The 17,624-nt window shown below is 37.6% G+C and overlaps 1 protein-coding gene across 1 annotated transcript in view; it reads right to left on the minus strand.

Moving 5' to 3' along the window:
- The window catches only part of LOC103591333 (probable phospholipid-transporting ATPase IIB), a gene marked incomplete at its 3' end in the record, with an annotated part of 237,759 nt that overhangs the window by 116,221 nt on the left and 103,914 nt on the right, over positions 1–17,624 (minus strand). Inside the window, exon 10 of the mRNA XM_008573772.1 lies at positions 13,242–13,318. Coding sequence (XP_008571994.1) covers positions 13,242–13,318 — 77 coding nt within the window. The remainder of the gene's footprint in view (positions 1–13,241; positions 13,319–17,624) is intronic.

Genomic DNA, 17,624 nt, shown 5'->3' on the forward strand with positions numbered 1-17,624 from the left:
GGAGACCGCGGGGGGGGGGGGGGGGGGGGTTAACCATGGATCAGAGCCCATCATCCTTTATACTTAAGTCTGATAACCCAGGACAGCTGGGTGCAAGTCAAACAACCCAGGAACACCTGGGTGCACACACACAATTAGACAATAACCAAGGAACACCTGGGCACACGTACATATTTACATCAAATGCTCGGCAAGATTCTGGACATCTGAGGGACCCTGACCATTTATCTTCACTTTCCCTATAATTATCTAGTCTTTTGTAGTCAAAACAAAGTATCACATATTCCTTCCTCATTTGGGGATGAAACATAACAAATCTGCATTGAGGGTCTTCAGTATGACAGACACTCGTCTTCTGAAGGGTCCTCCCAGCCTTGGCCTCATCTTAGTACAACTTCTAATAAACCAACTCAACAGGGCATTTGCTCCAGCCTACTGAAATAACTAACCTACCCTCAGTAACTAACCTGCATGCCAAGATGAAGCTCACATAATACCTAGCACTGTTAAATAAATAAGATGGAGTTGTTAAGAATAAATGAAACACTTAACAGGCTTCAAGCATCCACCATGCCAGATGTCACACTAGCTCCTTATACACACCTTCTCACTTCAGTACTTTCACCAACTTGGCTGGCTTGAGGGAGAAGCCAAGCCCTGGCAGACATGGTGTCTCTATGAGCAGCAGCTGTGGTGTGGCTGGCCAGGCTCTAAGCCCAGTCAGCCTGAATTCCAAAGCTCTTTCCACAATGCCACCATGACACTACACTTTAAAAAATATTGAACAGTTAATATTTCAACTAATATTCACTGAAGTTTTGCAACTGCAAGGATCTGTTCAGCAGAGGAACTTTTCCTACTACCTCTCAAAAATGTTAAGAAATACACTGGCACACCAATTCCAATTTACATTGTAGTTAAAAAAAAAAAAAAAGGAATGCCTGATGTGGTAATTTATCCCATAAAAGGTTTTGTGTTCTAATTGTGTTCAAATAATAGAGATTAAAAGATTTCATTCTGACATCAATGCCTCAAAAAGAGTTTCAGTTTTGATGACGGTATTAAGCAGTCTAACAAGCCTTTCAGAAACGTCTGATGTGAACACCTTCCCCTGAAAGGTAAATCCCAGGCAGTTAATATTCACTCTAGTTGGAAAACTCAAACTCAGGATATGTTTTAAAGCTTTGGCGCAGGTAATCATTAGCAGACAATGCTAATTCCATAGGAAAAAAGAAAGTCATTTAATTTAATGTAAAGTTTATCGTACACATATTTTAGTTAAGGTAGTTTTAAAAAAGAAAGTTTGGGACAGTTGCTATTCTAATGTCAATAAAATCAAATTAAACAAAACATTAGCATCCAGAATATAGCTTCAGATACACAAAAAGGTGATGACGTTGAAACCAGATGGATTAAGATTTGTGAGGAATATGAAAAAAAAAAAACAAACTGTCTCTTAGAAAAAGGGTAATTATGGAGAAGAAAAACATGAACTATTCCTTGAAGAAAATAATTGAATCATTCAATCAGTGTGACAGAGACTTCAGGTAACAACAGTGACCAGAATGAAATGGCCCTCTGCTCAGACAGAGACACCGTGGCATCCCTGCAGGCCCATCTCCAGGTTGCTGCGCGCCTTGCGGGAGAAGCTCGTTGGCACTGGGAGCCTACCACCCGGCTCTCCATGCTCCCTAGCTCCCCACTGCTCCCCAACTTCCTGCTGCTCCTCCAGCTCCCCATGATCCCCCAGCTCCTCATGCTCCTCAGCTCCCTCAGCTCCCCTGGCTCTCCGTCCTCCCAGCTCCTCCAGCTCCTCGGCTCCCAGCGGCAGAGGCTGCACTGGACCTGGGTCCCCCAGACAAGCATCCCTTTGGCCACTTAACCATGCTGACGGCTGGGGGCAGGGGCTTTCTCCACTGAGCAGTTATCACAACTTTCACAAATTTCTAACAGTTTTTATGGCCTAAGGGTAAGAAATCAAGGAGTGAAAAAAATAAAAATTACGAAATTACGAAAATACTTACTTGCTTTGTAAATAATTATACTTCTCCATTAAGAATTAATTATACAGAATTTGGCTGTACTGCTTTGAAGTGATGAAATACTGTCAAATACAGTTCTTACTTAATATGCAACAGGTGACAGGTAAGTCCTTATTCATAACTTTATGTACAACTATGTCTTTTTAGTGATACAAATCACTTACTTTAAATAATAAACATACTTGTGTTTCCTATTTAGAGCACCTGCTTTATAAACAAATTAATATTTAAAAAAAATTTAGGGACAAAATCCAAGTTTTCTAGTTTAGATGCTTGCTACATACACTGACAGGGCACTGTGTCCTAGATGCCCTCCTTAGGATTGCTTTTTTAACATTTAGCATTTAGCTTCTTGACTGCTTTCCTGAAATTACAAATTTATTTATGTTCACATTGCTGATGAAGAAATACACTTTTATTTTTTATTTTATTATTATTTTTTTTTTCCTTTTTGTCTTTTTTCGTGTCCGGCAATGGATCACAACCCTCAGTGTCGCGCCCGCACCGGACCGGGACCAGCAACGGGATTGCAACCCTCGGTGTTGCGCCCGCACCTCGCTCAGCCAGTGAGCGGGAACCGGTCTGCATGTGGGATCCGAACCCTCGGCGGGAGCACCGCCGCGCTCCCAAGCGGCGCACTGTAGCAGTGCACCACCGGGCAGGCCCAGAAATACACTTTTAGTTGTGAGCAGCTGTGACATCAACATGTGCTGCCAGCACAAACGAAGGTGAGTGTGCCCACATAACCTGAAGGGCCGCACCACGCCCTGCTCACATGCTGCTGAGCACTTCACAGGAAGGTTGGTTTGTCTTCCAGTTAATCTTGTCCTGATAAGGAGCTGAAACACTATGACCTGTTAGTATTAATATGTTATCCAAGAAAGTATTCCAAGAGTCTTTATCTATGTAAAATGACTGTAATACTACATTCCACAATGTGTAGCTCTTTTGAGAAGCACATGAGCCCATTTTTAAACAAGTATTTAGAACCCCAAAATGTCTTATTACTCAAGAAGGCAATTATTAGTAAAATTAAGGAGTGCTATGACTGTATGCAACCACAAGAAGAGAAAAATAAGTTATTCTATTGTAATATTATACAAATCAACACAACTTTTCAAATATTAATAAAATATCCTTTTTAACATAATAAGGCCATTCTCCAAAACTGCCTTGATATTTCAACTTGCAGAGCACTCCACAGCTGACTCCACTTTGTTCTGTTATCTGAAGATGCCTTGACAGCAACTCAGATCACAAGCAGCTGCTAAAATTCACGTAATGGCTCCTATCACCTGTCTCTGCCAATGAGCCACTTGAAAGCATCTTTTTATTAGAAACACAAATCAATATCCTCAAGGGATTACAATAACTGCTTGAAGCAATTTGTATTATCATTTCATCCTTGACGTTCCTGGTCTGAGTAACTTATTATTACGAATCACATGAAAACGGCAACCTGTCACAATTGATTTTTCTTAACCTCCTGTAAGAATTTTTTCCCCTTGAATGTAATCAAGTATCTTATTAAATATGTCTACATCTAGGTTTTATAAAGCAGTCCATTACTCAAGTTGTAGTCCTTGTAACTTAAAACTCTCACGAAATATTACTATAAAAGTAACTGCTTAGTAATAAAAACACTTGATTTGCTCAAAGTTTTAAAACAAAATTTTCAAGCTTTGAGTAGACCCCATCTCCTTTTAAATCTGTCCTCAACGAGCATGATGATGAGGGAAAATATCCTAATCCTGACCTTTAAGAATCTCTTTTTATGTTAGAATGTTCCTCCATCTAACAAAATTATAGGATTTAATCTTAATCTCCACGTCTGGATAAAACATGCCACATTAAAAAAAAAAATTCTAATAAACTCCATAATAGGCATAAAGCTATATATTCCAATTATATAAAACTATCAAGTTAGATTACAAGAACAAATCCAAAAGAACGAATTAAAGTGTGACATCTGTCAGTCACTGAACTTAGTAATATCTTAACCAACTTAAATAGGAATTTTTTTTAATTTTAGATTTTAGTGACCACTAAGGGAAAGGCCATAAGAACTACAGCAGAGATTCTCAATCTTTAGTGTGCATGAGAACCCCCCAGCAGCACCCCCATAGTTTCTGATTCAGAAGGAGTGGGGGGGCCGAAAATTTGCAATTTTCGGGTCCCACAGCAGGGATGGGAGCAGTACAGGCAGATGAGATGGTGTTGTCACTGACCCAGGGGCCACACTGCATGTACCAGTCAACTGGAGTACGGGCTAGCCAGGTGTCACAAAGTGAGAAAGTGTGTGACGGCTAGCCAAAGTGTCTTTATTTCTATTTTTTTAAAATGCATATGTAGGGATAAAGCGGTATGATATCTGTAACTACAGGAAAAGATAAAACAAGTAGGGAATATCTGTGAAACCCAGGTTTATGAGTGATCATACTATTCTTAGTTTTCTGTATGTTTGAAACCCTTTGTAACAAGCTTTTTGTTTGTTTGTTTTTTTAAAGCAGCTAGAGAAGGGAGCCTCCGGCTTCCCAAGGAAGACAGTGCTCCCATCAGCTAAGCCAAAAGCAAGGGAGGTGAGGCCATGCTGAGATAGCCGCAGTCAGGACAGAAAACCTCTGCAGGGGTGAAGACGACTTGTGGTGGGAGGGTGGGTGCTGGTTGTGTGAGCTCAAACAACATCCAGGCAAAGGCCTTTCAGAGGCTGGGGAAGGACAAAGGGCGCTGGGGCTCACTGGCTGGACCATGCATCCCAAGCCTGATCTTTGCCAGGCACAGTCTTATACGCTTTACCTCCTCCGCTAGAGTCAAAGAACAATACGCTGAAAAATGTCTACTCACTCAATCACTCTATGCAGCAATGATTATTTGGATTATTTTATTTCTGAAGCAGTGAGATCCCAGATAGAAACTTCCTGATGCAGTGGGTGATGATACCAAGTGGCAGAAAAGGAGCCCACAGGTGGAAGGGAGCACATCAGAAGCAGAGGGACTCAGTGAAAGTGAGTGAAATCCTTCCATCTCCACCAAAAGCAACCCTTCAAAGAAAGATTCTCTTTCTTACTTGTTTCATAGAATGAAGGAGATAAATCAAGACAATATTTGTCAAACTGAATTTATACTATGAGAGAACTATAAGCAATTAGAGTACAAGACTGTTAACATGTCTCTTTAAAGGATAAACTACTGGATAAAACTAGAATATGTGAAATAATGGCCTTCCCACATGCTCTACAACAGTGGCTAGAAAACATATTTTTTAAGAGAAGAAACAGCTGCTCTCCAAAGTATCTACGCAAAGGTTTGTGATTATAGATACTCCAGGGTCTATAACAGCATCAAAAACTTTAACAACTCATTTTCATCATTGTACTCTAAATCTTATCACCAATACCTACTGTGCTTCCAAAATTATTCAGCCATAATGAGACCTCTTGGCTGCTGTCCATTCCTCCAATCTGCTGCATGACTCCACAGCCTGTCTGGACTCTGCAGCCAGCCTCCTTCAGTCTCATCTTCTCCTGATGTATCCACCCTGTCAACCTGCAACTTTGGACCAACACAGTGGCCTTTTTCTTTGCTTCTGCTTTGCAGCTCTTGAATATCAGCCTGAGAAAAACCATAACCTTGTTACTGGCTCCACTATAAACATGATTCCCAACAACAGCTGGGTCCTTAACATTGCTCAAAAATTTATGAGCCTACAGCATCACTGTGATGCCAAAACCACAGAAAGATACAACAAAAAAAGAAAATTACAGGCCAATATCCTTGATGGACATAGACAAAAAATCCTCAACAAAATACTAGCAATCAGAATAAAGCAACACCTCAAAAAAATAATACACCATGATCAGGTGGGATTCATCCCAGGGATGCAAGGATGGTTCAACGTATGCAAGTCAATAAATGCAAGACACCACATCAGCAAGATCAAGGACAAAAACCATATGATCATCTCAATAGATGCAGAAAAAGCATTTGACAAAATTCAACATCCCTTCATGATAAAGACTGAACAAATTAGGTATAGAAGAAAAGTATCTCAACACAACAAAAGCCATCTATGACAAGCCCACTACCAATATCATTCTGAATGGGGAAAAAACTGAAGCCTTTTCCCTTAAGAAGAGGAACAAGACAAGGATGCCCACTCTCACCATTTCTATTAAACACAGTATTTGAGGTACTAGCCAGAGCAATCAGGCAAGAGAAAGAAATAAAGGGCATTCAGATTGGAAAAGACAAAGCCAAACTGTCCCTATTTGCAGATAAAATGACCCTATATATAGAAAAACGTAAATACTCTATCAAAACACTCTTAGAGCTGGTAAATAATTTCAGTAACACTGCAGGATACAAAATAAATGCCCCCAAATCAGTTGCATTTATATTCTCCAATAATGAGCTAACAGAAAGAGAAATCAAGAAAGTAAGCCCATTTACAACAGTCACCAAAAAAAATATAATACCTAAGAATCAATTTAACCAAGGAGGTGAAAGATCGCTACAATAAGAACTACAAAGCACTACTGAAAGAAATTAAAGAAGACACAAAAAGATGGAAAAACATTCCATGCTCTTGGATTGGAAGAAACAACATTGTGAAAATGTCCATACCACCCAAAGTCACCTACAGATTCAATGCAATCCCCATCAAAATACCAATGACATTCTTCACAGAAATGGAAAAAACAATCAACATTCATATGGAACAACAAAAGACCCTGAGCAGCCAAAGCAATCCTGAGCAAAAAAAAAAAAAATAAAGCCAGAGACATAACACTACTTGAATTCAAATTATATTACAAAGCTAAAGTAACCACAACAACATAGTTCTGGCATAAAAACAGACACTCGGACCAGTGGAGCAGAATGGGGAACCTAGAAATCACCACCACAGACTTACAGTCAATTGATATTTGACAAAGGCAACAGAAACATACATTGGGGAAAAGACTGCCTCTTCAATAAGTGGTGCTGGGAAAATTGGATATCCATATGCAGAAGAATGAAATTAGACCTTTACCTCTCACAATATACCAAAATCAATGCAAAATGGATTAAAGACTTAAGTATAAGACCTGAAACTGTAAAAGTACTAAGGGAAAATATAGGGGAAACACTTCAGGAACTAGGTCTGGGCACAGACTTTATGAACAAGAGCCTAAAAGCAAAAGTAACAAAAGAAAAAACAAACAGGACTATATCAAACTAAAAAACTTCTGTACAGCAAGGGAAACAATCAATAGAGCGAAATGACAACTTAAAAGAGTGGGAGAAAATATCTGCAAACTATACATCCAACAAGGGATTAATACCCAGAATGTACAAGGAACTCAACAGTAAAAATAAAGGTAACCCAATTAAAAGAGGGGCAAAGGTGAATAGGCATTTCTCAAAGGAAGACAGACATGTGGCCAACAGACACATGAAAAAGTGCTCAACCTCGCTAGTCATCAGGGAAATGCAAATCAAAACCACACTGAGATATCATCTCACCCCAGCTAGACTGGCTATAATCAAAAAGACAGTATATAACAAATGCTGGCGAGGATGCGGAGAGAAGGAACACTCCTACATTGTTGGTGGGACTGTAAATTAGTACAACCACTATGGAAAACGGTATGGAGGTTTCTCAAACAATTACAGATAGATCTTCCATATGATCGTGCAATCCCACTTGTGGGTATATACCCTGAGGAACGTAAATCATCATGTTGAAGGGATACCTTCACTCCCATGTTCACTGCAGCTCTGTTTACAATAGCCAATATATGGAACCAACCTAAATATTAAATGATGGACAACTGGATAAGGAAAATGTGGTATATATTCACCATGTAATGCTACTCTGCCATAAAACAGAACGAAATTCTGCCATTCACAATAATACGGATGAGCTTGGAGAAACTTATGTTGAGTGAAATAAGCAAAGTACAGAGGGAAAAATACCACATGTCCTCACTCATAAATGGGAGCTAAGAGAGAAAGAAGGAAGGAAAGAAAGAACACAGTGGTGCATTGGACTTGCAAAGGGAAAGAACATACCTAGGGATACCAAGTGTAGTGAGGGAAAGGGTGATGGGGAGGGAGGTTGTGGATAATTGGGTGGAGGACACAAGGTATAATTGCAATTTGTGGTAATCGGTATGCTGCCAGTATGGATCTGGCCATTACATCTTGGGCACGAGTGGTGACAATCAGCTTTGTACACCATGAATATTCATAACCAATAAAAAAAAAAAAAAGCAACACTTCATTCTGGTGTTCTAGGCTGATTACAGCTAATAATATTATGTTGTATATTTCTTTCTTTTTAATTGAAACATGATTATACATATGTGTGGGGTACAGAGTTGAGTATCAGCATATTATATTGCATATTTCTAAATATTCATAAAAGAGGACCTTGACTATAATCACCACAAAGAAAAGATAAATGTTCAGGTTATGGATATGTTATCTACCATAAGTGAATCACTGTACAATATATTCATGTATTGAGACAACACACTGTACCCCATAAATACATATAAATAAATTTAAAATTTAAAAAAAAATAAGGAGCTTACATTGTTAGGCTATAACCCTTCTCAATCCTTTCAGGAATTATCTCAACCCTTACTGTGTCCTGCATCAATTTCACTACCTCCAGTGTTGTTATGATTAATTTCTTCTTCCTTACTTTACTGTAGCATTTTATCTTAGGAACTTAAAGCAAATTTACACAGTCCTTTTATATACACCATAAGGAAGGTAGGAAATAAATGAAATCTGAAGACAGAGAGAATGAGAAAGAAAGGAAGAGGGGGAAGAAGGGGAAAGGAGAGGAAAGGGGGAGAGGGAGAGACATCTGATTGATTGTAAACATTTCTACAAATCAAAGAAGCCACTTCATATTTTATGGTAGCCATATAACACTCTATAATTTTTTTTAAGTAATCTTATCTTCATATGTTGAAGTTACTACTGGATGCCTGTTAAAGTTATTCTTCCACAGAATTAGTATTTATCTTTATAAACTAAGACTCTCTATTCTTTTACTGAAAGCATTAACAGTTTTGTGATACTGATTTTTCTCACCAGAAAAACACAAAATCAGTAAAACCCTTTTCCATCAGGTATAATCGGTCAATTTTCACTACTGCTGGTTCTCCCACAGTTCAGGCTCCTTTCCTAAGAAGACTATGTTCATTCTTCCCTTCTCCCAACCCTTGACCTGTCTCCTCAGTGTGACATCCCTCCCTTTCCCACTGTACTCTCGAAGCAATCTTCTATCGCTGCTCTTGTGCCTGAATTTCACCCTAATAAATCCACTGAGATGGTTTTAATTTTACCAATATTTTTCTAATGGCTAAATCTACTAGCCTCTTCTTTATTCACCCCAAATGACCTCCAATGTATCCAGCACTGCTGACTACCAAACACGTTCTGAAATGCTTCCTCATTCATTGTCCTTTTCCTGATTACTCTTCCTCTGCCTAACCCCTTAAATACTGGCATTCTTTGGGGTTCTATGAGGTTTGTTTGTTTTTTTCTTTTATACTATGGAAAAGCCCTGAAAAATCTCATTCATGACCATGCTGTAGGGAGTCACTAATGCTGCTCATTAAGTATTACTAATTTTCCCTCCTGCACATGGAGTAGAATTGTACCTCCCTGATTCCTTGAACTCAGTTGAGATCATTTAATTACTTTGGCCAATGAAGTTGACCTGTATCACTGCTGGCAGAAGCCTTAAGAGTCTGTCAGCATGTAATTTGCCATGTCAGTTTTTTCTTATCCCAGTGGTCATGGAAATATGTCTCCATGATGGGTTGCTGGGGACTATGGTAAACAAGTACCTGCCAACCTGTATGAGACATGTCACACGAGGAAGACACTGCTGTAGTAAGCCACTGTGGTTTGGAGTAGTTTATTATCACAATATGACTTAGACTAGCCCGATAACCACTACTCATTCAAAAACATGTATTTCCAGCCCAAATTATTCTGCTGACAATGAACTCCAAAACTAAATTTCAGCTTACTACTGTATCAATCAATGTGCCCATATATGAGTATATTCTATGCATTAGATAGTTGTGAGAATTGAGTAATTAGGAACATTTTTATTTCCCTGAAGAAATCCAGTGATACTCAGGTAAATGATTAGATTTCCCTTTTAAATGTTCACTGTTTTATTTGTACTAGTCCAAAGTTTGTTAGCTTTTACTAAGCTACAGAAGAACACCGAAATGTTGACTTCAGAAAATAATGTCTTATAAATAGTCAACAATAATTTCTGTCTTCCTCTCTCTGTTTAGGGACAAATATCACCTAATCATTTTCATTTACTATGTATCGATATCAGCACTTCCTCGGATAAATGACATCTCTTCCTCTTGCCCACTAAAGCATGCTTTGAACCTTGTTCTGATTTCATTCTTATAACACTGGCATTCAACACTCAGATTTACTAACACACAAATTTATATATTTCATTTCTCTGAGATTGTTCCTTAATTTACAAAAATGTTTAAAAATCAAGTCTAAGTCATACCTCCTAAGAAGCTTTACTACTGACTGTGCTTTATCATGAGAAGCATGTACTCTCTTTTCAATTTACCTCCTGGACAAGCCTAGGCTCTCCAAGCTCTCCCCTCTCTCCCCGCTCTGCCATCTCCTGCCCTGCAGCCAGCAATGCACTATTCTCCTTTGGGTCCTGCTCCGTGAGTTCACCAGGAAATGCATGTAAAGTTTTAGAAACATAGTAAACACTCTACAAGCCTGAGCTATCAATGTTATCACAATTTTGAACTGGAAGGGAAGAAGTGAACATTTACTAAGCACCAGGAAGGTGCCAGTCATGAAAGAACACTTTACACCAGGCTGTGAAGCTAATGAGGGGTGGAGCAGGATTTAAATCCAATCATGTAAAACTCCAAAGTTTGCCCTTTCTGTTATTAGATATATGAGGGCACTTCAAAAAGTTCATGAAAAGATTTGTATTATCTTTCAATTCTATTTTTCCATGAACTTTTTGAAGCACTCTTGTATTCTGCTAACACCAAGGAAATTTAGAAGGCTATTTTTATTTATTTATTTAGAAAGACAATAATCTACTGGGAGTTTATTTCTGGGCAGTGGGATTCTGGATACTTTTTTTCTTCCTTCTTAGAAGGCTATTTTTATACGACAGAAGAGGGGAAGAGAAAGAGGAGAAGAAGTGAAGAGGAGGAGAAGGCGGAGAAGCAGGGGGCGAGGAGGGGTGCAGAGACAGCAGCACCTGGAAGAGTTTCTGGGCTCCATCGGAGCCGCACAGCACAGGGCACGGTGCCTTACACAAACTAGTTACCAAGTAACACTTTCCTGATTAGAAATGAGGGTTGGGTTAAAAAACTATGGCATTGAAAAACTTCTATTTTATAGAAAAATATGAATTCCATGCATGTACTGTCCCCATTTTATGGATGAGGAAATTAAGGTGCAAAATTAAGCCATTTGCCCAAGCTCAAACAGCTGGTTAGTGGCAAAGCCTGGATCCTAACCCAGGCAGTGAAACTCCGATGCCAGAATTCTTAACTGTGACCATATACTTTAAAGGTCATTTAAGTAACTCTGAGTCAAAACCCTATGTGAAGAGATAATGAGCCAAAGATAAAGTATGCATAGAGAAAAAAACAATAAAGTGCAGACTGAATCAAAGAAAAAAATTACAGGAAATAAGTCAAACTGAAGAGCAAGGTGGAATAAAAGGTGGCACATCGAAAGTGTGTAGCTTCTAAGAATTTAAACTTAATATTTAAAATTAAATTCACCCTCGAATATCATCATAAATATAAAAGTAAAAAGATGAATAGAAAAAACCCTAGAACTTGTATGTGTATTAGAATAGCCTAGTTTTGCTCACTTAAGGAAAAAAAAACTGCTATACTTCTTGAAAAAACATATACAAATATGTATGTGATTTTGTTCATAATTCGCTTAATAATTTATTCTTAAATAATTTTATCTCTAGTGTAGAATTATTGACTTGGGTATATTTGATACAAATTAGGGTAAAGTTGCGATATAAATCAAAAGAGATAATTTTCCCATTACAATTAGAATTTATACTGAAATAATAGTAGCACAACGTTTTTCTTTGACTTTAGCAAATATGTGTCACACACAGACATGTAGAGCCCTATCAAATACAAGACTCCCCAGTGTGCACCCCACTGGAAAGCAGACAGAGGTGCAAGAAGAGTTGGCAGACTGAACTACAAGAGGACCCACAGCGTTTGTAGGGCTGGTGATGCTTTCTTAATTTTCAAAGGGTTAACTACTTTCTAAATAGTATTTAGCTGAAATGATGGAATGTATCTTGTCTACATATATCTTTTCAAAGAATTATTTCATTTCTACTGCTTTGTAATAGTTACCAGAAAAAGACCTTTACTATTAATTACTCACAGAGCAAGGCACGGATCCATGTGAGGCTTCTTTGTTCTACTTAAGTACACAATGACTGCGTTTCAAATAAAAATGAGTGAAGTTAACAGCTAGGAAGAGCTTCGCTCTAATGACATTAACACACACTGTTGACTTCATCACATAAAATGCACCATCCAAATAATATCTACTGAGAATTCACACGTACTTTTTGTTATAATTTAGCCTACGCACACAAGTTGATTGCATAAATAACAATTTTAGTAATATAATTAATTTAGGAATATAACCAAGCAGTTTTTAAAACTAAAATTTTCTTTTCAATATGCTTCTTCTGAAATGGAAATAAAACTGGCTTAAATAATATAACTAACATTATCAAATTAAATACTATAAAAACATTATTAGTGACTTCTTTATTTTAAAAATGAACCATCAACATAAAATAGAGTAATAATTATAAAATAAATACATTGAAGGTAAGATATTAGAGACACACAATTAACTGTTAAATTATGGGCAAATTATATATCTAACAATGAAAATTTAAGACATAAAACTCTGATCAGCCAAGAGAAGACACTTCTGGAAATTCTTCAGTATGAAAATGTTGTTATTTAAATACAGTGAATTCATATACTAAATCACCGACATTTTTGAAAGTCTGTTTTTAGTTATATATGCAGCTAAAATACATGAATATTCAGAACTGCATAGTTTCTTACTGAAAGGGAAAAAGCAAGTTCATTAAAGCAGTTGCTCCTCAATCTAGCCTACCTTGTTTTTTGGATTGGATGTGTTCATTACACTTCGAGTCTCTTTTCCAGTATAAATGACAACACCTATTACAGTACCTGCAAAAACATGAAAGTGGTCCTTATAGAAACACTTTAAAGGTAAGCAATGAAATAACACTAATTAACTGTTTTGATGGAAAAATATTATTTCAATATTCGATTTTATATAAATTTATTCAACAGTGTACTTAATTTGGCTATTTCAAGAAAATCTAGTATCAACTTTTTTTTTTTTGTCTTTTTCCGTGTCCGGCAACGGATCGCAACCCTCAGTGTCGCCCCCGTACTGGACAGGGACCGGCAACGGGATCGCAACCCTCGGTGTTGCTCCTGCGCCTCGCTCAGCCAGTGAGTGGGAACCGGTCTGTATGTGGGATCCGAACCCTCGGCGGGAGCGCCTCCACGCTTCCCAAGCGGTGCACTAGCGCAGTGCGCCACCGGGCCAGCCCTAGTATCAACTTTTAAAATGGACTTTGAGAAAGTAACATGGTTTGTTGATCAATACAAATTTACGCACATAGTACATATTAGAAGATATATTACTATTCTCACTGACAACAGAAAGAACGGTACTGGCCTTTCACCAATGTTTACTAAAATGGTAACACTACCACTGAAGTTAAATTAAGAGAGCTTATATTCTTAACTGATCAAACTCATTGTCTGACCTTCAAACTAACATGATACCAGCTGAAACAGTTTCTTCGGACAAGAGCATACTTCCACTGTAAAGATCAAAGTGCTACTAAGTATCAGTAAGAGCCTTTGTTGATATTTTAGATATATACAATTAACACAATAAGAGAAACATTATTTTAAAAATGCTATTTGATTTTGCATTTAGAAGATAGTAATCTCCTTTATTCATGTCTCTGAAAGTTTGGTTTTCTGATTTTACATGTCAAGAAGATATAACAATTTTTTAACTTAAGAGCAAAGAAGAATAAAATACCCTTAGAATAACACACAGATTACAAAAACGCAGGGGCACTCATCTTTGGAATGCCAAAATTAAAAATGATAAAAGTCTCTTACTTTTAACTATAGCTATGCATAATTTATTTCCCTAATATTCATCCTTAATTTTTGTAAATTTTGAAGGTGGGAAACATGATTAAGGTGAGAAAGACAATATATAAATAATATTCACTGAAATTAACAGCCACTGCTGAACTGCAGTAATTATACAAACACCCTTTGATGTCATATTAATTGAACATGTGAAATTTAGTGAGCTGTGAGTCTAGATCCATGCAGTCAACAGGACACGAACCATCTCCTGGCTGTATATGAACAGTGATAGCTATGTATTCTATATATCATAGAACTTATACCTTCCTCTCTAGAGAGCTCAGGAAGATGGAAGATGCGAAGTATTGCTCAGCAGTGATATCTGCAGAGGTTATGCATTTTTCTTTTTTAGTTGTGTGTCAATGGGAAGGTTGTGAGGCTTCACTGAATGGCATGGTCAGCCCCCACTTGGAATGTTAGCTCACCCAAATGCACAAATGCTGCCTTTATATATTATTACCCATATAAACTTCCTAGATGAGATGACTGGACTTAGCAGACAAAAAAATATTTAATACATAATGATATAACACTATTAAAAGCTTGCGAAAAAAATTTAGATCATATAATTATTTTGTCAGTGAAGCAAAATGTTAAATATGATCTGATCAATATTTTCTTCCTATTTTGCCAACTTATTTTAATTTAATCAGAATACAAAAGTGGTTCTAATGAATGATAATGACATAACAAAGCAAACTGCAAAATTTATTTTTTTAACATTAGCAGAATGAACAAGCCTCAGAAAAGACTTCACAATAGTTAATCAAGCTAGAAACCTTTGTCCGAAAAGTCAAGGCAGATTACGAGCAATGTGGATTCTAGGCTGGCATTACAATTTACAGTACCTAAATGAAGACTCACAAGAAACACACCATACGTGATAGGCATTTAACAGAATTCCTGACACTTTATTTGTATATTCTCTCAAAGTCTGCTACAGGCTCACATATATATTCTTTCATTTGAGTCTCACTAAAAATGAGAACTCGCTGTAATTAGATTTTTTTCTGAGTCTGTCATGCTTTTTAATTACTAAAATTACTAGAATATTAGTACAGGAACACACAGAACATCCTCTATTCTCTTGGACAGTGGGTGTGTACTGATGGACTAATATGGGCCAGAGGACTGAGTACGCCCTGAGTGCAGGGCAAAGAGAAACAGGAAGGGGTACCTACTCGCTTTGAAAAAGAGACATGAGAGGGCAGCAAGCGATGATGCATGCTTCTGTGTCACAATGGGTGACAGAGATGGAATGCGACAAATACAAAAGGTCGCAAAATGTCCCAACTTCAGTTGGCATTTTAAGTGTAAAATTAAGCTCCCCTCCCACTGGCCCCACCGTAGGCAGCTTCTATATCAGAGAGACACAAGTTCAGGAATGTGTTTGTATATTAGAGCAAAATAGACAATAAAAAAATTCTTAACAGGTAGGGTACCACTTCACAAAGTCCTTAAGGATGACAGTAATCTAGTATTTGTACTTAAAATTTTAGTTCAATTTGCACTGAGAAAACATTTTAGAAGATTTATGAGCACTTCATCTTTAAAGCCAGTGATTATACCTGCCTGACTCATATTTATATACTTCAAATTAACTATAGTTACTTAAAAATTAATATGAAAGTGTTCAGATGCTTTGTGTCCAGAAAACGGCATGACTGCAATCGCGCTGACCCACAGACCCCACTGGCGCGGTGGTGAGGGCCTCCTTCTTAAGGAGGTTACTAGGTGGTTAAAATCTGAAAGCCATTATATGGTCCAATTCCATTACTTCTAACTTCTGTTCAATCACCATTTCACTTGAGTGGAAAAGTAATTAATTTGGTAGCTAGTATGTGACTTCCTTATTACATGCTGTATAGAAAATTTCATACAAATCCTACCAATTTCTTAATTAACGCTGCAGTTGTATTTCAAGCAAACAACTTTCCTAATAGAAAAAAAGAAAAGAGAAAAAAGAAAAAATGCTGACAAGATCAAATTTAGGGGAAAAAGACATTCTTCTTAATATATACATTTTAAAATTTATGACTATAAAACATAAGTAGCAAGTCAAACTGACTAGTCTACTCAACACAAACTCAAAGCTTATCATTTTAAATGATAAGCCTACTGCGACACTTTCAGTTGCTTTTTTTTTTTTAACATTTACTTGCACATATCTGTGGGGTTGAGTGTGCTGGTTCAATATGTGCATGTACCGCACAGGGATTCACTCAGGGTACACAGAACGGCTTCGTACCTTTAGCCCACCATTTCCCCTCCCCTCCTGCTCAGCTATTTTTAACCACTGATAAGATATTATACTTAATTTGCAGATTATCAACCAGTCCTCACAAATTCAAAATCATGTAAAGATGATTCACAGAAAATTTTATATATATAAAAAATATATAAAACCTAGACTACTTTATCAAAATAATCAATGGCTTTAAAATATTAGATCTAAAACATACTGGTCCTTACTTAAAATTTATTCAAAAAAATGTAAGTACATATTTTATGCATGAGACAGACAGAACTATCAACCAATAAAAGTATTTACTATCAATTATGCATTCAGAACCTGCTAGACATTGTAAAAGAAAGCTGCCAGGGTCACTGAAAGTGACTATTATTTACAGCTGCTTTCCTGGTGCCAATCTCAACAAAACCTCAGTGTATGTGCTGCTCCACGATGCAGAGTCTTTGTGTGCTGGACCTGACAGTAAAGCAAGCAGGCAGCGCAGAGAAAATATACAGTGAACACCATATACAAAACACCTGCCAAGTACCAGGTACAGAGGAACCTGATGCAGACATTAAATTGAGCCTCAGAAAATCAAAAATTAGACCAAGGCCAGAAAAACAGAGTGAGCAAGTGACATGCACTGAGGTCTAGGGTCCACAAACCACGGACATCAGGAGAAGTCATCAGGCAAACAGAAAGTTATGAACAAATTCTTGTGTCCACCTTTCTGGCCCACAGAAAATGCTCCAGAAGTCCAAGGTTTAGAAGCAGCAACATCCACCTGTCTGTTGTAATTGTGACCTTGCACTGTGAACCTGTTCTTAGAACTGCCTGCTTGCTCAGCCTCCAAGTCCATTTTTTTTTGTCCTTAATCCCACGGCTCCTGGAGATGGAGGTCTCTTCCCACGCCAATCCTAATTCTTACCGACACCTCTTTGGAGCAGGAGCTTCTCAAACTATACTTAAAAGAGTTCATGAAAAGACTCGTATTATATTTTAATTCTATTTTCCACAAACTTTTTGAAGTACCCTCATACGTAGAAAAGAAAAAGATTT

Source organism: Galeopterus variegatus, unplaced genomic scaffold, assembly GCF_000696425.1.
Source record: "Galeopterus variegatus unplaced genomic scaffold, G_variegatus-3.0.2 Scaffold962, whole genome shotgun sequence".
Classification (NCBI taxonomy): Eukaryota; Metazoa; Chordata; class Mammalia; order Dermoptera; family Cynocephalidae; genus Galeopterus; species Galeopterus variegatus.